General features: G+C 37.2%; 1 protein-coding gene across 7 annotated transcripts in view; it reads right to left on the reverse strand.

Annotated features, from left to right (window-relative positions):
- The window catches only part of PLD5 (phospholipase D family member 5), a 180,972-nt gene that overhangs the window by 94,772 nt on the left and 62,252 nt on the right, over nucleotides 1-23,948 (reverse strand). For 5 of the 7 annotated variants that reach the window (XM_065057849.1, XM_021296006.2, XM_065057846.1 and 2 more), the window contains one exon: nucleotides 13,959-14,095. In XM_065057849.1, the coding sequence (XP_064913921.1) occupies nucleotides 13,959-14,095 (137 nt within the window). Of the gene's footprint in view, nucleotides 1-13,951; nucleotides 14,096-23,948 lie in introns of all 7 variants that reach the window. The other 2 variants (XM_021296011.2, XM_021296012.2) reach the window with 1 other exon arrangement.

Here is a 23,948-nt window from a genome sequence, read left to right on the forward strand (position 1 = left end):
TTCTGCCTGTCAGCACCAAAACATTCTAATGGGTTTTGCAGCTGCACAGGGAGAATTGAGAGACGGTCAGTGGATTTTCATGGCACACTGCTGGGAGACAAGTGCCTGAGGGTGTTGAGGCAGGAGAAATCAGCTGACCTGACCAGTATTTACACTCTAAAGAAAATTCAAATAGCAGTTTCACCTCCAAAGAGCACACCAAAACAAAGGCCCTTTGTGATTCACGGGCTTTAGGCAGAAAGGAACATTAAAAATCATTATTTTTTTTTCCTGATCTCAACAAAATAAACAGCTTTCTGTAAGATTTCATGAAAGTGTAAAAATATAGCTAATTGCAACTTCAATTCCCCTAAGTTTTAAGTCACAGATGCTGTAACTACTGCATGCACTTTGAGAAAGAAAGAAAGAGCAAAATCAGAGAACCATGGCATCCCAGGTTTCTACTTGGAGGTGGGGACAGCAGGGTGTCTGACTTCAAGGTGCCTCTTCAAAGGGTGTTACCTAAATGGACAAGTAAAAGGCAAGGTGAGAGACAGCAGTAACGCCCTGAGCTTGTCAGCACAGGCAAGCTCTACAAGAACTTCATGCTGTGGTGGCTGCCATAAGGGGACTGCAACACCACAAGGGGACGTTCCTCAGGGCAGCCATCCAGCACTTGGACTCTCAGTTTCAAAGAATGAATTAAGTTCAGGAACCCAAGTCCAAGTAAATGATTAAATGCACTTTCTGCTCTACTTAAAGCAGAACAGCACTCCTTCTCTACAGTATCTCTCAATTAAACACTAACCGTACATATTTCCCTCTCAAAATACATCCCTTGGGCAACCAAAGAGCAGCTTTCCTTGCTGTTTCGGTACACCTTATTAAAGTCTACTAATTGCAGTCAGAAAAGAATAATCCTTCATAGAAGTAGAACAGCTTAAGCATTTTGATTTCAAGTCTAATAAAACTGAGATCATATAAGCATGTTCACTGAATTAGCTATCTTATGACAGTCTCCAAATAATTACACCAAAATGTTTCTTAACTAATTAGCCGAATTATTCTCTTAGTTACACATAAAACTGTGGATTTGTTTGATATTTGCAGTACTGTGGCCAACACAGATTTATCCTCGAGACACTCTCTGTCTCCGAATATAGACTCGAGATAGTTCATCTAGGCAGGGAGCATGCATGTGTGTAGGAGGGAGTCTGAAAACATTCCAAGGAATGAAGTTTATGCCACTTCCTAAACCACTGGGGGATAGGGGAAAATCACAAAAAGGCTGCAAGAAAAAGCCCAAGAGGAGTGCAAGCACACTGTCAGAACCTCAAAGAGCCAAATCTAAATGACAAGGTTAGGAAAGAGAGAAGGAAAACAAAGTTACAGATGTCTGTCAAGGATAAGAAAAGGAAATTTTTAAAGCTGTAAAAATAAGAAAGCTATGATAAAATATGTTTATTTCATGACAAAACCTTATCAGGCAAGAGAAAACTAAGTCCACATGAGCAGTAACACCAACTACTTCATGTCAGAGCTTGTAGATAGAGTATTAACAATTCAACACACCGTTATTCATTATTCAAAACATTCACATGCATACTGAAACATCTTAAAATCTGTCTTGCTTCTTGGATTTGGACTTAATGAGAGGAATGGTATTCCCCTCCATTAGTGCCTGCCAATGTCCTGCCCATGAGACATAGCCACAGTGCTCCTGTGCTTTTCCTACCATCAGTGTACTACATCACTCATTGCCTTAAAAAATTAAAACCTCACCCTTGTAAAGAGCAGATCTGTAGCTCACATTATCACATTGTAGGCAGCTAGATGCTACCTTGAAGGGTAAAGTATGAAAACAAGAGGATCCTGAGGATCTGAAGTGAATTGAAATGAAAAAAGATGAGGTACATACTACAAAATTCTTACTGAAAAAAGAAACAGTGTGACCCAGTTCTGTTGAAGTTAGAATAAGAAATTTATCTGGCATTGCTATTTATTATCTAGAACACCATATATACTATTAACCAAGAGACACTATATCATTTAGTTTTCTCTGTTCACTTCCATACTGTAATTGAAGATCTACAGGATATGCTTATCGAAAAACCCACACTATTGCCTTGTCTGTGCATTTCAAAAGCTCACGCCTAACCTCTAGACAAGAAAGGGCAAGGACACCATAAAAAGATAAATGGTTTTTATATCCCGCTTTCAGTTACCAAAACTACTGTTTTTCCGCTTCCTCTTTCTCCTTAGTTTTGAAAAAGGACCAGCCAATATTGTTTTTATTTAATCACTTTTTGCCCATTACATTTCTGTCCCCTTACCAGAGAGATGCAGAGGTTCTGTTCTTCTAAATATCTCCATTGCAGTTTGATGCCACAGTACCACTATACTCACAGTTTACACACAAAAAATTTCCTACTGAGTTGGTTTTCTTAACAGCTTATTTGTTTATAGATTCCTAATTCTGAGCTAATGTTTTCAAGATCTATAATCATTGTTAGAAAGTCTTCCAAATACAGTACCACACAACAGTTTGCCTCATATCAAGTGCCTGTTTCCTGTCAGTGACTCCAGACATTACACCTGAACGGCAGCTGGAGAAGCTCTGCACCCCAGTCTGTGGCAGGCAGATCCTTTTCCAATACAGGTGAGGACCATAAGGCACACACAATGTGGACAAAGTTGCCCGTCTTCTATGAGGCCATTTTTGGCCCTGTCATGCACAAGGAAATCCAGCTGGTGTTCTTGGTGCTACCATTGTATTTTAAAATTTAAATCTGCAATTTTGCCTCTTTCATTTGATGGTATGTATAATGCAGGGAACCTGCCAAATATCCCTCAGTCAGGCATCAGGAGCTCAGACTTCTCAACATAACATAGTAAGTGCTGACTCAGTACCTGTTTAGCCACTGGAAAGAATCTTAGCCTCTTACTTTTTTTTGTGTCGTATTTGAGTCTTGGGTAAACACTATTACTTTAATTTTCAAATTACCTGCAATTTAAGAGCTGAGGAACTTAGAGTCCTGTACAAAGTTGCACAGCAATCACACAAGCCTCTCATCAGCTGGGTAACGTCTGTTCATCTCTTCTGAGCAGCAACTCATTCACTGTTTGCACATTTATTATATATACCACAGCAAAATATCCTAACATATCAACTTTACTAAGCCTCTCAAAAGATCACTAAATATAGTATAAATAGCCACCACCATATACATTAATTAGTTGGTGAGATGTTTTTATTTTATTTTTACATTCAGCCTGTGACCATGTGAGTTTATACCAAACCTTTTTATAAGGCCTGAATATCGCATATAAATATTACATGGACATTTAGACCCCTTTTTTAAAAATGACAAAATAGATGTTGTCTTTTTGTTTCTTTCCACGCAACCTCCAATCTTCTTATATGAACACTTTGTAACTGTAAATAGCAACACTAATTTGGACTGAATAATCATATATCAGTGCACATTTAGTGACAACATGATTGCAACCTTTTTTTCCTCTTGGCCTGTGCATCTTTCTAAAAGGCCTTGATTATCTTTGTGTGACTTGGGATGGATAAATGTGTTAGCTCACAGTGGTAGAAACCAGTCAAGAACCAAAATATCATTTTTCCTCATAAATAAACATGACTTTATGGTGTTAACAATAATTAAATGAGAATCTTCTAAGTTAGAGCTCTCTTACACAAAATAAGAACAGAAGGATATTCTGTGATGTTGACATTTACACAATCCAAGAATCCCTTAAACTTAGTTAATGCCCTTCCTGCCTAACAAGAACAAACAAAACTACTTTGCAAAACAATGAAGGAAAATTCAAGGTAAAACCTTTAGTCAGCAACTATTTGAAATCAGCACTGCAAATTCAGCAGATATAGTCAAGGTAAGAATGGTAATAAAAATCCACAGATGAAAAGAATAAAGTACTCAAAGTATCAGTTCCCAAAGGACACTGCCAGCACTCAAATTACAGAGGCAAGGTTCTATGGAAATGTTCCAGGACACCTTAGGAGCACTAAGAATGGTTTGACTACTGTCTGTTGCTTTTAGGTATCTATTTGTAGTTCTGTGTTGTTGTTGCCTTTTTTTTCTTTTAAAACTATGATTAAGTTTAGTCCATTTAGAATTGCAAATGGTTATCATTGTGTCTATTCAAACTTTTTGCATCCAAATGAAAACTTGGGGGGAAAAAACCTAACAAAATTTAAAAAAAGGAAAATTGATGAGTAAGATCCTGGTCAATATGAAGAGACTGTCTTCCCAAAACAGACATAAGCAATGTAGCTTGATAAAGTAGTATTCATATTGCTACTAAAAGAATGTTTCAGTCTGCTATGCTTAGAGGGGCAGGGGGAAAAAAAAAGGAAAAAAATGGGGCAGCCCGCCTCCCCCTCCAAGAGAAGAAAACAAAAAGTCCCACTCTTTCTGATCTTAGTAGAAAGCATTAGGTGAGTTACTGATAATTACTCTGTACAGAGAACTCTACGGAATATGTTTTAATAGGAGCATCCTAACTCTCAAAAGAAAGCCCTGGAAACATCAAAACATCTTCAGGCATTAAGCAGTATATTTCCAGCGGGAGCACTACCCCATGCCCATGCCCAGAGCAGTTCCTCTGACACAAAATCACTTGGCTGCTCATCCCAGATATTTGTGTGACTCTTCTCAAAAGCAGCTTTAAACACCCTAGTTTTTTCCTTTCTAGTAAGCCCTGAACAATTCTTTTCACATGCAAACAGATAAGTCTCTGGGAAAAAGATCAGTTTGTCTGATGTCTTACAGAGGTTACATCTCTCCTGCTTTCTCAGACCACTCCTCAAAGTTACTATAGTGCTAGACTGGCCCCAGGCTGTGGCAGCCCGTCTTTGCCCCAAACTGGAAGGTGTTTAGGTGGCTCCAATACATACATAACACACACCAGACAGGGTAGCTCCTGGACACTGCCACCATCCCAGCAAACAGTTCTACTGAGACAGAGAAGATGCTTGAGAAGACAGTTCTACTAGTCCAGCCTCCATTGCCCAAAATTAGTCGTGCCAAGCAGCCTTTATTACATTTATTAAACTGTAATTCTGTTTACTTTCCAGCAGCATCTGTAATGAACTGCAAAACACGCGCTGCCAAGCTGATACAAGTGACCCAAATTGCATGAAAAAATGGACTAGTAGTTTTGACACTGTGTGAACAAAAATCAAAAGTGCTTGCTCTCCTCATGATGGTGGCACATTCATTCTCTCTTTAAAGTTCTGTGATTAGTTATGAAGCTTACACATATTACTATTTCGCTAAGCTATTGGTAAAATGCATTTTTCTCCAATACTCCTTCAATAGAAGCTGAACTCTGAAATTTACTATTTTAGAGACTGATTCAAGTCCAGAAAACTTCAGGAGGTATTTCATAAACGACAATGTAGAAAAATGAATTCTCCCAACAGGTTTTTTTAAAGGAGTATTTTGGGAGATCAATGAAGTCAAATTACCTATATGGCTGTTGAACTGACAAAAGATACCAGAATATCATCTCTGGCCATATGTATGAGTACACATTTATTCTGAGAGTTCCAAGCAGATCCAGAAAAAACAGTAAAAAGTCAAAGCGAACACTTTAAAGCACCAATACATATCCATTATAAGTTTAGTTTGAAGTAAGATTAATCCTCCCCTTCATATCAGGACGCACGCAAATCACTGATGGCTCTTAGAAGAGCCATTTCAACACTAAGTATGTGAAGAAACCAGATTCAAACATACAAATTATGATGCTGTCAGTCATGAAAACTCCCTTTGAGCTCTATGATATTTTTTCAATAGTCTTATTTGGAAAGGACTGATCATTAAATTGAGAATAAATGACACAGAACAAATTGCATCTGGCAGACACCAAGCCTGGTATTTGTGTTTTCTGGTCAGGTTTACAGGAAAAAAATTCATTAAGAAAAAAATGTAAAATGTAACATGAGAAGATAGTAACAGTAATAAGATGGATGAAGACCTATTTTTTTCTTCTTCATTAAGACAACTTGATGTGGGGATGTTGAATAAAGGAAGTAAACTCATACTTTCCTGATTAACATAGGTCATGAACAAAGAGGTTCAGCTGCCCAACACACAAGAGTACTTTGCATCTGTAGCATTACTCACAGGTGGTGATGCTGTGACTAACTACAGAGCCATGGACACATGGAGACCATGAGAGACCTTGGAGAGCTGCCTCTGGCTTCACCTCAGAACCCATGTATTAATATATGAGGAAAACAAATAAGGAAGAAAATCGTCAGAATGACAAAGAAGATCCCAAGTGTTTCATCCAACTGTATCTTCCTGAAACATGTACAGAGCATCGGAACAGAACAGTCCTAAGACACCTCAGCCATCAATTCTCCTCCATGCCTCCCAGCAGGACATTAACACCAAAAACTGCTGCTGTCTGACTACGAGCTCAGGGCCACAACTGGCCAAGTACGCTGCTGCATGCGGCTGAAACATCTCCAGCTCCCCCAGCCAAATGGTACCATCAGCTCTGGCATCATGTTCAGCCTTCAGCAAGCACCGCAAACTGCTTTTTCACAACTGTAGCTCTGCCCTGACCCAGCATGTGCCCAAAGCACACCACACTTCTCCTCTAGAGGAGTATTGAATCCTGGTAGCTGAAAGGACACTCACAGTTCCATCATAGGGTTAGACACAGAACTCAACACACCTACGCTAAGCTGACAGGATAAGAAGTATCTTTTTTATATACTACCCTGAGGGTGGAGAAGCAATTGAAAATAAATGGTGTCACTGCAACAGGTGCTTGCTAGGATCTGATGCAAAGTCAGCCCTGGCTGAATGAACAAGCCATCCTGAAATGTAGTGTGAATTCAGAGTTTCTACTAAAAAATTTAGCCCCTTTTAATGCCTTTCTCACAGGATTTATCAGGGAGCTTTATTAAGTTAGATCACTATTCTCACCAGGCAGAATAAAAACCTCTCTGAAATGCTGCAAATCAGTCTTCAGGATCAGAAGAATGACCAGTGATTTTAGATTTAATAACTCTGCTTAGAGCAGGCTTACAACCTGGTAAAGAAAATGACCTTGGGAATTTTATGAGTCCTGCTGGGATTAAGTCATTTGAGTTTCCTGAGTGTGTTAAATTGAAAAGAAAAAAGGCAAAAGAAAAAAGACAGATTTGATCTTAGGCAAACCCCAGCAGAATACACAGGGGAAAGGCTACTCTAAAGCATGAATTGTTCCTTTATCCCACCTGCATTACTCAGGAACCTTAAAGTGATTAGATTTTGACTTCTGTTAAGGTTGGAACATTTTCTCTGATGTGAGTCCACAAATTCTAAGTCATGAAAGGAGAAATAAACACATACTTAACTTGCAGGACTACAAAACATGTCAATCTCTGCATTACAGCCTAAATGCTTAGCACAACAGGGAAAGCTGCCTTAAGGAGACTCTAAAGCACACTATCCTAAACTCCAGAAGAAATCATTAGATTTAACTGAACAAAGAGTACGAGAAAAAGAATGGCTTGGGTATTTGGACAAAATGAGTTGAAGCCCAGACCTATTAATACAATGCAATTAATGATGGGCTACCTACTGGCAGTAATGCAAAAAGAGTAAGATCTAAATAGATCACAAGTTTTGGTACTCCGTTTTCATCTCTGAAGACATTCTTTATAGCTGAAAGTAGATGTAAACAAATTGATCCTTTTTTGTATCAGTGCAGGAACATAATAAAAAAAATTTCTTACTAGTGTCTTTTCCACTGAAATATGTATTTTAAATGAAATATAGAAGGTAGAGATTCCTCTTGTGTAAGTTTGTTGAATTACTGATTTCCCTCCCCGGCTCAGGATGTTGAATGCCTTCACAGGAGGTTCACTAGCTCTTTGCAGTGACCAGCCATAGACACTTCAATTGCAAGGGTATTCCTTCTTTTGATGCAAAAATAAAAACAGCTGCAAATAGGGATCATCTTATAAATTAAGTGGTTTTATAGCTCATTCTCTTCATCACCCCAAAACAAGAAAACAACAGTCATCATGTTGACAGAAGGCATTTTCATGCCAAGTGGCATAAGTGTTTTGTAAACAGAAATCTTCAGTTGCTCTTTAACAGGCTTGTTTTCAAAATCTGAGCATCTTGTTCTGTTTAGACATTTAATTATTATGCCTGTCATCATTTGTTTATTAAATACAAATCAGTCAATATAAACCTTGCTATGTTCAGAACCCACGCAACACAGAGAAAATCTCCCCCACAATCAGTCAAGGGCAAAGCACTTTCAAGGTAAACCAATGTAAGCATGTGCTGCAGTATGTTTAGTTAATAGTGCTGCAAAACCCTACTTGGTGAAGGAACAGAGAGGAGTTGAAGGAAACATTTATAAAGCTAGAGAAAAAAAATCAATTGTGGGCTACAATTGCAGGCCCTCTCTTACAACCCAAGAATAAGGAATCTAATGAGATTGAACGCAATGCACACAACACATAACTGATCAATGTAAATAATTATTATATACAGTTAGATTTAATCTCTGCAACTCAGTGCTGCAGGGTACTTTTGGGATCTAAAGCTTTGCATTTCAACAAGAAGATTCAGCTCCTCCGCTGGATACTGAAATTAAGGAGGATACAGACCCTCACCCAAAACCATCCAAACAATTTCCAAAGCAAACACAAATACTACCTAAGTATCACCATCTACTTGCTATAGGGCAGAACTGGCCTAACATGCCATACAATCACCAAGTTAACCTAACAGCTTTGCCACTTGTGCCATACAGAAAAGTAAATTCCTCCAACGCAAGCCCGAACACTAAAGAACAAGCGCCTTCATTATATATTACTCTGAGGACAAAATAAATTATCAAAATCAGAAAATTGCGTCATACAGAATCTACCTTCGATACACACACAAAACAAGAAAACCCTCCCATTATCAGAGAAGGGAAAAAACTGGGGGGGGAAAAAAATCATTATGAAAAAGTTTTACTACACCCTAAACTTGGGAACCATGGAAAGCAGCTATCATGCCTTCCTTTTCCATCTTGCTGTTCCTTAGACACTCTCAGTAGACTGGGCCAAATCCACAGCCAGAGGCAAGAGCTGTGCCAGCTGCTACTACTGCTTCAATGGATATTGCAAAAGCTGGTGAGACGAAGATAATTTAAGGCGTGTGCAAGCTCTGCAGGAACACTAGCATGACTATCAGCAACAACAAGTGGGAGAAGAGGCATACTGAACAGCTGAAGTTACTGGTAATAAATCAAAGTGACCTTGGTTCAAACATTACAGATAACAGAGGCCATCTCTTAACAGTTGTAATTTCTTCTGTTTCCAAGATTACCATTTTTAGAGCTTACCAGCCAGTTTTAACAAAACCAAATAAGTCTTGACTAATATTACGTCAGAGGCTAGCCAAGATTTATTTACAATAGATCAGCCATTAAAAAGCACTACTTTCATATTACAATAATCTAATTTTATAGATCCAGCGGCTAATGGACCCACAGCAACACAGGCAAAACTCCCAGACTGCAAAGCATATCCTTTTAACCAGGCTCATCCATCAGGGCTGCCTAACAACATTAACGTGGGTGTCTCAGGAGAATTATTTGTATCCCCTACCAAGCACAAACCGCAAAAGCTCAATTTTACACAGACATTACAATTTTTTTTTTTATTCCTTAAATGTCAATCAGTTGATATTTCTTTTAATAGGAAAGGTCAAAAGCCGTTTGTACTTTTTAAGTCCAGGATTCTGAAATCAAATTTTGTGGAACAAAGCCAAGAGTGTACAGCAGCCTCTGAAGTCAAAAGCTGCCTCTTAACAGACCGGGTCCAGTTGTAAAAAAATCAAATAGTCTACCTTCAGTCCACATATAATTCACAGTATGAAAGTTATATGGAACTATGTAAATAATTATAAAAGGTGCTATTTCATCTAAACAAATACAGTTTTCCAGTCAGATTCTAATTTCAGATTCTAATTTCAATTGTGAAGCCAGAATTAATATGCCTGATAAATTTTACAGACCTTTCCTCACCTCTTTATTTGAATTGCAATGTATTTATTAGTAGAAGACACAGTAAGTTTTACAGTGATGTTTGGTAATTAATATGATAAGTCCATTTATTTGCCCTCAATTACTAGCACAGGGTTGAAAATTATTTTAAATTACCTATTTGTATTTTTTGATTACAACATACAAAGCAGGCATAAAAAATTTAAGTTTCTGTATGTACATGTCAAAATAAAAAAAACCCAACAATTTCAGTAATTTCTTAGTTAAATCTCAAATATTTAAGTTCCTCCTGAATATTCTTCTCAATATTATTGAATATCAGCTTCCTCTCTCTGTGCAAGAAACAAAATGGGAAACAGTTTGCAGCCTAAAGCAACCAGACTTCACCTTGTGGCAGTCACAAATGACCTGTAAGACAAGATACATTTCAGTTGTCAACCATAGACTGAGTGTTTCAGCAAGAAGGTCAAAGATTACAAATCATAACTCAATTTTTCTTTCAAACATATTATCATTTCTTTAAAAAGTGCTATTTTCTGTGCACTTTTTCAGATGGGTGGCAACAATCCCTTCAGCAAACAGTGGAAACATGCAAAAAAAAGCCCATTTTTCTGCTTCCCTGACTTGTTTTTGTTGCAAAGCCCACCAAAAAAATAAATACGTCCCTAAAGATGAAGGTCTTTTTGATAACATATGCAGTAAGTATTCCTTGTGTAATAAGAGATTAAGGAACGAGTAACATAAGAGGAACCTCATGCTGAATTACAAGCAGATCAGAAAGGCTGCATTTGTATTCATGAACAACAACCCAATCACCACAACAAAAAAAAAGGCTTTTGTAGGCTTGTAGGCTTTACTGGAAAATACTGCTTACAATATACCTCAATGATTCCTCTCTCAGGCTACAAAAAACTCTAGACTTCCAAAAATGTCTTCCTTTTGCTTTCTTTTTCTCTATTTTTTTTTTTTTTAAATTCTCACTTGCTATTTTTTGGCATAAGCTCCAAAAATTTCTAGCCAAAGAACTATTCTAGACCACAGCTCTATTTCAGACATATTTTCCTTCAAAATAAAAGGGCAAAAAGATATCTGATTTTCAGAAGATGAAAGCCTTTAACAAACCATCAGTTAATTTTTTCTCAAATCAATAGCATCCTTTCCCATCAAGCTTCTTCATAAATTCAGTCATTTAAAAGCAAAAAAAAATTCTAGGATCATGTATATAAACCTATATTTGACAATCATTTAATCTAAAAAAAAAAAAAAGAAAAAAAAAGGAGAGAGAAAGCTCCATCTATTATCATTCTGTCTCAGCACATCCTGCAAACATAAGTGCCTATTCCTGAATTTCAGTGAGAGTACTCACACAGCAGAAATATAAGAATTCAATAATTCTTGTCTTACTTATTAAAAGTGCTTATACTGAGTACTAAATATATGCCACAGGCAGCAATTGATCTTACAGCACTTTAGTTAAGTCTGCAAAATATTTAACACATAAAAGAGCCCAGTTTCCTCATGTAGAGAAGGATTCAATGTTAGCAGGTAGCAGCTGCCAGCACTCAGATACTGTTATTAGAAATGGTTTAGACAGTTCATACACACAGCATTGATATGCCTTCTGGTTCATGCATTAGTAGCTACATCACGCACTTGAATCACTCTGTGAGAGGCACCTTAAAATAGAGCTGGGGTCTGAGATCACTTGTATCACTGTAAATGCAGAGCAGTTTCATTGACTCTTATGTTTAAAGTCAATGTGCTGGATTTACTCCTGGGTTGATCTAACACAGTCCGGGAGAGACAAGAGTGATGAAAAACCAAATAAACCCCACCAACGAGCAAAGGTGAGCATTCTTTAGAAAGCCAGATTGGTATAACCCATACAAAGAGACAAAAGCAATTAACCTCTTTCACACAGAAAAAATAATATCCCAAGTTTCCTTAGCACTGTATATTGCTCCCACTCTGAATATTTTCCATTTGAAGAATACAAAGGGAAGAAGATTAAGTTCCTCCTATGCAGCTACCCAGAACAAAATGGATGTTGTTATTTGATACAACTGAGAGGAAAACATGGTGCAGTAGTTGTTGCATGTATTGAAGTTATGTGCAGCACACTGAAGCTAATAGGCAGAAAGAGTTTCCCCTCATCTGACCTAGTTCTGTCAAAGATTCACACATGGGGGTAGTGGGTGTAGAGGTGACATATGCAGTTATCTTTAAAAATTTTGGAAGGCAACAGCTCACAGTAAGGAATACCTAAGACCCTGATGAGGATAGGAAAGCTAGCTCAACTCTAGAAAATTCAGACAAGATATTAGAAGGTTGCTCAGAACTGTAGGCGTACAAGAAAGCAAACAGATTAGGGCCAAGCCATTTTACACACACAAAAAACCCAAAACCAAACCAAAACAAAACCCCCAAACCACAACATCACAAACAAACAAAAAAAAAACAAAGAAAACCAAAAACAAAACAAAAAAAACCCCAAAACACAATGCTGTAAAAAAAATGTCGGAAGGGTCATGGGTTTCAGGACAAAGCTACCTGATGCTGTATGTATGTCCTTTTTGAAAGGAGCTGGAAACTTAAAAATATCTCCCCTCTCCCCGCCATTTTTTAAACAGCACATAAAAAATATTGTGAAAATCTAGTATAATTGCAAAAATGTAATCTAGTTGCTGAATTGTGAATTGCTGCTAACTGCACTGTGACAGGTGCGGTGTAGAAAGGTACCACCCCCAAATAGGTTTCACACTAAATCAACAAAGAATCGCAGAAATAAGGAGAAAAGGCTCAAACAAACATTAATTTTTAATTAGATTATTCCAAAAAATAAATATCAATTATCTTCAACTCACTGTGTACCCAGCCATTGGTAGCTGGGTAGATTCTGTACAAACAGTGGCACATGTTGCCCAGGAAGGCTGCAGAGTCCACCCTTGAAGCTGTGCAAAGCCCGACTGTGCATATCCCTGAGCTGTAGCTGACCCTGCTCTGAGCAGAGGAAAGGACTGGAGGGTGCCCAGAGGCCCCTTCCCACTCCAGCAATTCCCCGATCATGTTAGAATGGATTTCTGCGAAGTTATTTAAAGATTACTGGTTTTCCACAAAATGAATCTGAGAGGGTGCTCTATATAAAAGCTAAAGCCTTGAAAAAAGTAGAATACAGTTGTGAATGAAGTCTACAGATGTCTGTTAAATCACCTTTACTAGTGGACAGAAGAGGACTTTGAACAATACCATGAAGGAAAAGCATTGGTCACTGATGAGTAGATTCATTGAGGAACCTGACAGTGAGGAGCAGCAAAATGAAGTTTGTAGTCTGGAAATAAAAGGTCCAAAAATCTAATCACCTACTTTAATCTAAAATTTAAAGATATACACTACTGTGGCAGGTGTCTGAGGCAGATCTTAATCCAATATAGTCAATACTCCAGTCTTTCTGACTGTATCTCTAATTTTCTTCAGAATTCCTAAGCAAGCCACTATCTCAGTTAGGGGAGAGCAACTAACAGTTGCTGTAAAAAGTCTCTCTATATAAAAAGAACAGCAGTCTTAGGTCAAAAGTGATCAGTGACCTTTCTGGAGAAAGACAAAAGCTCTTGATGAAAGAAACACATGACAGAATTGAGAGCCCCCTCAGTACTCATTTACTGAAATGTAATGGGCTTCGACCTAGGCTTACAAAATAATTGAACTAACACAAGTGTCTTGCTCAAAACATACCACCAAAATGCCTTCAAAAAGTGTGCTTTAATTTGTTAAACCAACCTCCAAACCCAGAAATTCAAAAGAAGAAACCATTTCTTCCTCCATTACCTACTCTTCACAATTACACCCCAGGACTATGGTAATTACTACATGCCATTATACAACACATATATGTTCTTGTCCACCCCAAAAGAGAAGTTTTGTTTGTTACCTCTTACCGACAGTTATTTTGACAGTTCTTTTCTGAGAGTCCATCCTCATCTTCTCCCATAATATCCACTGCCGAAAATATCAGTGCAACCAGAATTGCAAAGCAGCATACCAGTGCAAAGATCACAATGCATCTTTGCTGGGACTGAAAGAGATTAAGATTAAAAAAGTTTTAATGGCATGAGCACATTCCAGTCAATGACCTGAGACTCTAAAACTTTTACATAAGATCTAAAGTTCTTTGAAGATCTTACTGCCATAGTTGTCAACATGAAAAACACCTCAGGATGAAAACACTCTCAAAACCGTCCTTCACATATCACCTTGAGATATATTTTAAATCTCTTAGGTTTTGTTAAATAATTCATGTCACAAATAATATTCATAATGTAAACTGTTTTCTGTTTGTACCAGAAGGAAAGCATTATGCATTAAAATAATGATTCTTACATTAACTATGTATTTTCTGATTGTGCCTCGCAGATGAAGTACACATTTAGGATGGCACTCAAAAACCTTGAGAGTTTTGTTGTGTTTGGTTGAAATAAAACATCATTGCAAGAACACTGATGAGCAAAGTCATTTTTTTATTGCTACACAAAGTAACTGACATTTTTACTATGATTGTCACAGCAACTGAGACACTTCAGTAAGTCCTTGCCCCATAGTACTTAGAAGGAAAACAAATTTGCACATGATGGATGGGATTCAAGTAAATAATGAGAGATTGTTGCTCAACAAGATAGGCAATAGACTCCATATCTCAGATTAAATATTAAAACATAACATAGCACTACCTTATTCTACTATATGAAATCCTGCAGTACTAGACCAGATAGTTGCCATAGTTTCTCAATTTTCATATATTTCATAAATTTCACATAAAGAAAAAAAAAGCTTTATAAAGGGATGGAAAGTGGGAAAATGTATTGGAAAGTAGCTGAAAATCAACTTCATAGTATTTGCATTGTTCCTGACATTTCATTTAAAAGGTAACATGTTTCAAACTAAGAAGAAAGTTTTCCTGTATGCATAAAGAAAAGGCCTGACATTTTGTTTTAATAAATTTCCAAACCTTCCAAACTAGTGCACATCCCAGAAGAAACAAGCTCATGCATTTCACAACAAATCAGATATGAGCATTTTATTTCAGTCTGTGAAAATCTAAAACACAGCAGACAACTTCTTCAGACAAACAGAAACAACTTTTCTAAAATTTAGTGCGAAATGCATCCTTTTACCTAACAGTAACAATGAATATGGTGCTTAGGTTATGTGCATATTTTAAATATAATGCATATTAGACACTGCTATACATTCCAAGAATATGTTTAAGTCTGGTTTTCTAATACGTTACCAAAAGTCTTACAAGAATGCAGCATAAGAAAATCTTCGAGCATTTATAAAGCACACTTCTCAAACAAATAAAATTGGGACCTTTTTTTTTTCCTGCTGTTAAGTATAATTATGGCAACAGGTGAAAAGAATTAGAAATGACTACATTTAGGTATCCAGAACTAAGGCTGCAGTTTGATGCACAGTAGGAATTCAGAGAAAAATGTTAAGCTATTGCCTCATGGTACTGTCAAGAAAAAATAAGAAGTGCCCAAGATACAGAGGTTTATATATCTGGGACACCGCTTTAAGCCATTTCTTCAACAGAATGGCTCACAGTCTTTCTAAGATGACCGTTATCTCCTGCAGTTTTTTACAGTTCTGTGTGTATTTGCAGGAACTGCTTGATGCAGCTTCTTCCAAGGGCTGAGTGTATCACCATGGCAGCAAAACCACAAAGCTACTCCCATAGCAGTGAGCCAGAGCCAGGGCTCATTCTCCAGCCCCTAAGGGCAGGGGATGTGACCCACCACAGCTTACAACACCGGTGTCCCTCCCAGACCAGGGTATCTGCAACCATTCTATTCCCTGGGAACAGTCCTGAATCCGTGTTTTGGGCAAATCTGTAGTAGCAAGCATCCTAGCTCCCATATGGTATAAACAACTTCATGCCAGTGCTCCAGGGAATAACTCCCATCTTCTTGCTGCATTGCCATGAGAGCAGCAGAACAACTTCAGAGAGCTGCAGGGTCAGTGGACCAACAGGGAGCACGGCAGCCTGCACAGCTGGCTCAGCACACAAGAGATGTTTCAGTAAAAGGCATTCACAATACCTCTATCACGCAGTACCTCTAAAAGGCCCTAAAAGCCTTTTAAACAGCTTAAAACTTAAAAGGCCAAAAGCTATATAAAACCTAGAGTGTATAAAAAAAATTATACGGTATCACAAGAAAGAGGAGGAAATAAAACAAAAAAAGAAGCAGGTGCGACAAATGCCTTAGTTCCTTCAATACCAGCAAATTTTACAGTAGCAATTTCTAGGTGGCTGTGTTCCAGGAAAATTGAAAGAACAAAATAATTCTGAATGGATCTTCCTAATCGAGCTTTAATTTGTATTCCACATAAATTTAGGGAACATATTCAAGGCTTCTTGACTTCCGTGTTGCAGCTGAAATTTGTGTGAAGTTGAAATCTCTGTTATTTCATTTCTGCAGGTATACAGTTTGTCAGGCTTGACTGACTGCAACTCACTGTGAGCAGCACGAAATTAGTACTGCTAGTAAGACCACTGCTATTCTACCAGCACTAAAATAAAGACAGAAATGCACAAATCTAATTTACTGCCCTTATTTACGCAGATCCCTTATATTATGCAGTTGTCTGTGACAGTTTTAATAGATTATTTATTTCACTTTTTATAAGTACCAGCTTAACAGCATGGTTACAAATAGTGTAGGGAACTTTTTTAAATTCACACAAAAAAGAACCTTATCAAAGTGACAACAGTATTTTTTTTTTTTAACTAAGGATGGCATGAAATATTAAATATTTTTAGTCACTTCATCTTGAAATTACTCCTACTGAGTAGCAATATTTAAATATATATATTATATTAGAAATTAATATTTGAATATTGCTTAGATTCAAATTTATGTTTATATTAGAAAACAAAGAATAAAAAATAGTTACTGGCACCAAACAAGTCTTCTGAGCCTTTCTTTTGACAGCGGTAATAAGTCTTAATATTCATGTACTAACGCCATACTGCAGGCAATTTTCTAATAGGCTTTTTCTAATTAAAATAGATTATAACAGACCGTGTCACTATTCTATTATACCATCCATGCCTGCCTGTGTGTATGTGTGTGTGTGTGTGCAAGTAATAGCAGGCTTCTTGAAAGAATTAAAAATAGAAGCGCTCATGCCATAGACAGACTAGAAGGAATCTGTTATTGCTCTTCAGACTCTTGCGTCGGTGGGCTTGGGCAGACTGTTTGCTTGATGCTATGTTGTTGTGTATCCCCTTGGCAACTGGGATCCCTCAGAACTTATCAGACCTATCTTCCTGCTTCCTTCAGTAAATGCCTAAAAGCCCTTTAAGCTTTCAGTCTTCAGCACTTAATTACGGAATACAGGGTCAGGAGGGACCTCTAAAGCTTATGGAGTCCATATGTCCATATATATGGTTAATTTCTACAAATATTACTTCTAACAGATATTTGTCTAACCTGTCCCTAAAAATCTCCACTTGAAAGAAATCCTACAGTCTCTTCAGGCAACCCATCCCACGTGTTAGGACCTTATTGATGCCTAGCTTAAGTCTCTCATGCCTCAATTTACTTATTTTCCTGCCCATACTTGCTGAAAATTGAGACCAGAATATTCTATTCTTTCCTGCTGCAGTCTCTTACATATTTGAAGACTGCTAGAGATGCTAAGAGGCCTGGGTCCATAGCATTTACTAATTTTACTGGGCCTGTCAGAGGAAAACCGTGGCTGAGATTTGAGTCAGTGCGGAGAGACCTCTACTGTAAGCCCAGAAATTCTGATGCATAAGAGAAAGATTTCTTCTAAGCTTATAGAATATTGGGAAAGAAACTCCTGCAGGACCAAAGACTATCAAAAATGTTGCCATTTTCCCTTTCAAGAGCAAAATGCATTTCTTTTATCTGCCTCATCTAGCTTAAACAATACCTACATTCAAAAAAATCCAGCAAAACACTGCATTTACTAAAATAAAGCATGGTATTTTTCATGCTGTTATACCCCTAGGTTCAGAGAGAGAAAAAGAGCAAACGCTGCACAAAGGGTATGTAGTGCAGTAGCATTCAGACTAGATTTTAATCAAGAAGGACCCTATCTGTTTACTTATTATTAAGAAAAAAGATAGTTTATGTCAGTTAAGGTTGCAGCAGAGCCTGTGCTACTCAGACAGAATTTAAAATGAGAGCAAGAAAGAAAGAGGTTTCCATCTTTACTGCCCTCCCATTGCTCAAAAGCGGATATGAACACTTTAATGGCCCATAAAGCTTTCAGTTTCTTCACAAATAATAGGTATCTCTGTAACACACTAAATTTAATCAGTTATTTACTACTCCCTCAATACAGCACAAAAATGTCCTTCTCTCCCCGAAGAGGAACCATGAAATCGCAATGTTTCAGCTATTGAGAAAACAGAGCACGTAACAACAAACATGTCATGGTTATGAACTAATGCTTTATTTTTATACCTATTTAAATAATAGAGGGGGTCATATGTATAGAGCATACTAATACGGCATTCATATATGTTTGTCAGAACCACAGAGGCTCTAAGACACAGGTGTCAAACAAATTTTCACTGGGGGCCACATCAGCCTCGCGATTGCTTTCAAAGGGCTGAATGTAATTTTAGGACTGTACAAATGTAGGAGTAGTTATACAGTCCCAAAATTACATTTGGCCCTCTGAAGGCAACCGTGAGGCTGATGTGGCTCCTGGTGAAAATGAGTTGGACACCTCTGCTCTAAGATGTAGGTTTTCATGTCTTCTGTTGCATCAGCAGTCTGTTCTTTCCTGCAACATGTCTGAACACCAGTGTGGGAACAGAAGCACTGCAACAATAGTAACCTATTCAACAGCACTTAAATTTCTGCTGACGAGTAGGGTTTTATGGCATGTTAGAGCACATTTGCCCAAGATAGCAAAGAACTGAATTTCAGGAATTAGCAACCATTCTTGGATTATCCTTGGTTCTTAAAATCATTATGCATGCTTATTACAGAAAAACACTATTATAAAGACTGTTTTCCATTATTCTGGAATCCATATACAGTCATAATCTTCAGTGCAGCCTTAAATCTCCTAGCTATTATGATTAATACCAATCAACACTTCAGTTCCTATTAAACAATACAGGAAGGAACTGATCCAAGAGTGCTAAGGTAAGTTAAATATTTTCAAATTGGTTGGGCCTATTGAGCTTCATCTTCAGATATTTAAGGTACTGGCTGAGGCTAATAGAGAACTTTTACCACCTCTGAAAAATCATGAGCATGAGCGAAATATCAGAAGACTGGAAAAGGCAAAAATGTTACTTATATTTAAAAAAAAAGGTGGGCAGGCAATAGAAATTGAGAAATAATTAACTAGTTATTTTAACTTCAACCTCTAGAAAATACTTGAACAAGTAAATAAAGAACCTTTTACATGTAAACACCTAGCAGAGAATACATTTTGGAAAAGTCACATCAATCAATTTTGATTTCCATCCTTCCTAGTCATGAGCCCTGTTATCCAATTGGAGAAGCTGAAAATAACATATACTTTGATCTTTAATAAAAACTTTCTTACAAGCCACAGAAACTGTGTCCAGATTATTACAGGGGAGGTGTAAAGCAGCTGGTAATATCATGCTCATTGAAAAAATGGGAGGATGTTTTAGAAGGGATTCAGAGGATTCTGCTGTGTATCTGTCTTTGTTCATGTCTTCATTAGCAATCTAAATTATGGACTAGAAATGAAATGTGCTTAAGTTTTCAGTCAAAACATGAGCAGCACAAATTGAAAGCGTGATGGAAGACTAGATTAAAATTTCAAAATGTTCTTGACAATTTATGGGGTGTATTGGAAAAATAGGTTCAAATTCAATTAAGGAGGCGAAAAGGCGGGATAAATCTATTTCACAGATACAGGAACTGAGAAACCATTAAGAAAAAGGATAATCAAAATGATTAAGAGGCTGTATCAGATGCTTTAGAAAGACATACTGAAAAAGGGTAAGAGTCCATAGTTTGGAGAGAGGAAATACGACCAAGTGGTACAAAATCATTGCAAGAAAACCAGAGTGAAGGCAAAATGATTGTTCACCGTGTACCACAATAACAGAAACAGGGGATGTTTCTTGAAACTTTTAGGAGCTAAGTTTCAAAAAGATCAAGTACTTTTTCATGAAGTAGATATTGAGTGTCTGGAATTTGTTGCCGTGGGAGGCTGGGAAAGCAAACAGCAGCAGCATGTTTAAAAAGATGTTAGACAAAGCCTTCAAAAACATGTCCAGAGCAGATGCTAGGGAAAACAGGCAGGAATATGGCCTCTAATAGAGATGATGGGGGACATGCCACTGTTAGACACAGAGTATAGGACTAGATACACTTTTAAGTAGTTTCCTTTATCCACAGAAGGACTCACGAGTTATAGCAGAGTACAACCTGAACATGAATCAACCATGTCACACTGCTGTGTTGACTTAGACCTCTACATTCTGATATAACATTTGTACTGCATACAAGGCAAAATAAATCCTTATCCTCTACTTCAAGTTGGCTTGCTTTGTTCACCTTTCAAGACTGCATGGAGACAGTTTAGAGAAAAATCAACAATAGGTATTTAATCCTATAGTTACCACAGAAAGAAGTGCATCAAGAATTATCAAAAAAACTATAATTTCAGTGTTTTACAAACAAACAAAGCACATGAAGCCACACTGTCTGAGCAGAATTCTCTGTCTGTCCAGTTCCTTTTGAACCTGTATTTGAAAGAAAGATGTATAGAAATGTAATTATCTCAGATATTTTACAGAATCCAGTATGTAGGTAGACTTGGCTGAGAAAGACCCAAATTAGTGCTTTTACCAAGGAAAAGGTAGTCCAAAGTTTTGCCTTCTAGTGCACAAGCAGAGCTCAGCAATCTGAGGCTCATGGGAACAGGGATGGGAGGAATCCCGGTGCGGTGGGATCCAGAGGGGCTGTGGGCTCTGAGCACACACCCGCAGCACAGCAGCTGGGTTGGTTTCTCTGCTCACTGAACAAGATTTGATCCAACAGGTCAGGCATATTAACACATGGACATCAAGTTACTATAAATAGAAAACCAATAAACTACTTTGGAAGAAATCCAAGGCTTTAAGGGTTACTTATCTGAACCTCCTCCACACAAAGTGCTATATTACAGGAAGCTATTAACATTCAGAATATGAGCACTATAAGACAAAAAAGAGTTTCCAGCACATGAACGAGTAATGTCTAATGGATTCTGTTGACCAGAATTGGCATAAGAGGAGTGAAAAGCCTGAATACATCTAAGTGTTCATGTGCCATTTTCCCAAAATTAAGTCCTGACTTCTCAATGTGATGTATCTACTCAGTCTTCAGCATAATTAATGTGAGACAGGATTATAGTTTGACAATGCCAAAAAAAGGCCATTGTCTACCCTAAAATAAGAGCCTGCTCAAATCCAGTGTCTCCTGCAAAGAAGGAAGAAAAACAAACAAAAAACGAATAACAAACAAATAAAAAATTTAACAACCTGAACTTGCCCTGAACAGCCAATTCAGAACACTATTAATACCTCATGAGTAAAACCCATTGTAAATAGGATTTCTACAACCTGATATCTCTTCACACACCTTTAAACTTGCACCCTCTAAGAAAAGACTCTAACCACAGCTAGCATTAGACCCATTACTTCACCAGGAATTTTGCAAGTAAAAATTACTGGGCTAGAGAAAGCTATAATTGATTTCACCAAATAATAACAAGAATAATTACCTTTAGAAAACCCAAACCAAACAAAAAAACAACCAAACACATGCCACCACCAACAACAAAACACCACCCAACCAAACCCAAACACCGGAACTGATGGTGACAGTATTGGATTAACATTTTGGGGTGACCCAAGAAAGGAAGGTCTTGAAGTACACTGAAGGGAAGCGTGGAGAGAAGAAAACAAATAAGAAGGAAGGGGGATGTATAATATTATGTTCCATACCGAGGGGGTGGGGAAACGCATGTTTCACAAATGAAGAGCTGCAAATAAATAAATAAATAAATAAATAAATAAATACTGTTAAAATATTCAGATAAGAACTTGAGAGTCTATGAACTTGAACACTGCATCTAAAAATAGTGTTACTATCATGCATACACATGTGGTGCTTAACTTTATATATCAGATCTTTCATGTACAAATAAGAGACCTTCTACATACAACTTTAGTTCACAAGTTTAATTAAAAACTGAACTCAGCCTTCTTCTGAAATCAGGTGAAACACAGCTAAAAATTATGCCTTTTTAAAAGTAACTATAATTTGTTTTAGTACTTCAGTAACTGTGGAAAAAAAATACTAGTGACACAGTTAAGAAACCTAAAGCGCAGCGCAACATCACTTAAAAATCACATTTATTTCAAGGCAGTTTTATTTAACAATGCTGCTGATAAGGCTATAAGATAAAGTAATGAAATCTAAAAGTCAAGACAAATCTTTCCCAGTGTTTGCATATATAATTTTTGTCACATTAAACAATCATATGTACAGTCAGCGTGCTCCAGCTTCTTGCACACAGGTTTTCATTCTTTTTCTAAGATACCTTCAAAAAGAAACAAGACAAAAAAAAAAAAAAGACTGAAAATAAGAAGTTGTGGTTACTGGCACACAAACAGCATCAGGGAGGCTAATAGACAGAGATTTGAGCTCAAGTGCAATTCTGCAGCATAACGAACTCATCACTCTACCTGGAGCATGTTTTTTCTTAGCCAAATTAACAAGGGAAAATACATTACCTTAAACTTTTTCCATAAATTTTAAGTATTTCATCCCATGATTGGGACAAGCTAAGAGTGCGCATACCATCAATTACAGGTGATGTAACTAAGCCCAGACCTACTAACTTATTGTGTTAGATGAATCACAAATTGCCAGTTTCCCTTTCATAAAGTGTAAAAAACAAATTAAGAAAAGTTCAAAAGAATTATTTTTTTAAGAGTTTACTTTTACTCATTCTAATGAGACGCTTAAGAAAAAAGTTTTGTTAACATTATTATAAGCTGACACAGGTTCATGAAATGAAATTATCTTATATGAGAAGCATTTATTTTTAGTTCAGAGTTTCTAACCACACTATGAGTACATGTTGAAATAATAGATTTGCCATTCGGCCAAGCAAGTTAATTCCATTGTCACAGAGAACACAACCAATGTGACATTCACAATAGAGATTATATTCTACTTTAAAGAAAGATAAAGGAAAATAGAGAGGCTTTTGATCCATAGCTAATCAGAGATATAAAGGTAAACTAGTTAATTATAGTCATTAAGTGTATCTGATCTATGCTTGCTTTCTTATGACAGACTTGAGAGGTAATTTAGTTACCATGTTTTTTACCCTATAAAATTTTGTATTTGAATTAAATGACGGTATTTGTAACTTTTATAACTTAAGTAATTCTACTTGATGGATAATTCCTTTACTGGCTAAAATATATGTAACATTATAAGTAAAGACAGGACTGCTGTATTGACTTTGGCTTCTGGGAACTCAAAATTCTACACACAAAGCTGATCCCTACAACCATTTTTAGAAACAGTAAACAAAGATGTTTGGCCCAGATCATTCCTGCCCAATGCTTTGAAGAAATCTCTATGTCAAGATCCCTGAATTCCTCCAGAAAAGGAACTAGAGACAAAAGCCTACCTTCTTGGCATCTGTCACTTGACTAAGATTCCAAATGACAATTTTTACAGTGAACAGAGGACTGAAGAGTGCAATGTCCCAAAGAGCAGCACCATCTCCTACTCTGCATACAAAGCTCCAATAAGAAGAAAGCCAGGCTTGCAAGCCTCCACTTTCATATGCATCCCACAAAGGCAGCTGCATCTCCTTGAATGGGGCCCCAGGGGATC

This window comes from Columba livia, chromosome 3 (genome assembly GCF_036013475.1).
Source record: "Columba livia isolate bColLiv1 breed racing homer chromosome 3, bColLiv1.pat.W.v2, whole genome shotgun sequence".
NCBI lineage: Eukaryota > Metazoa > Chordata > Aves > Columbiformes > Columbidae > Columba > Columba livia.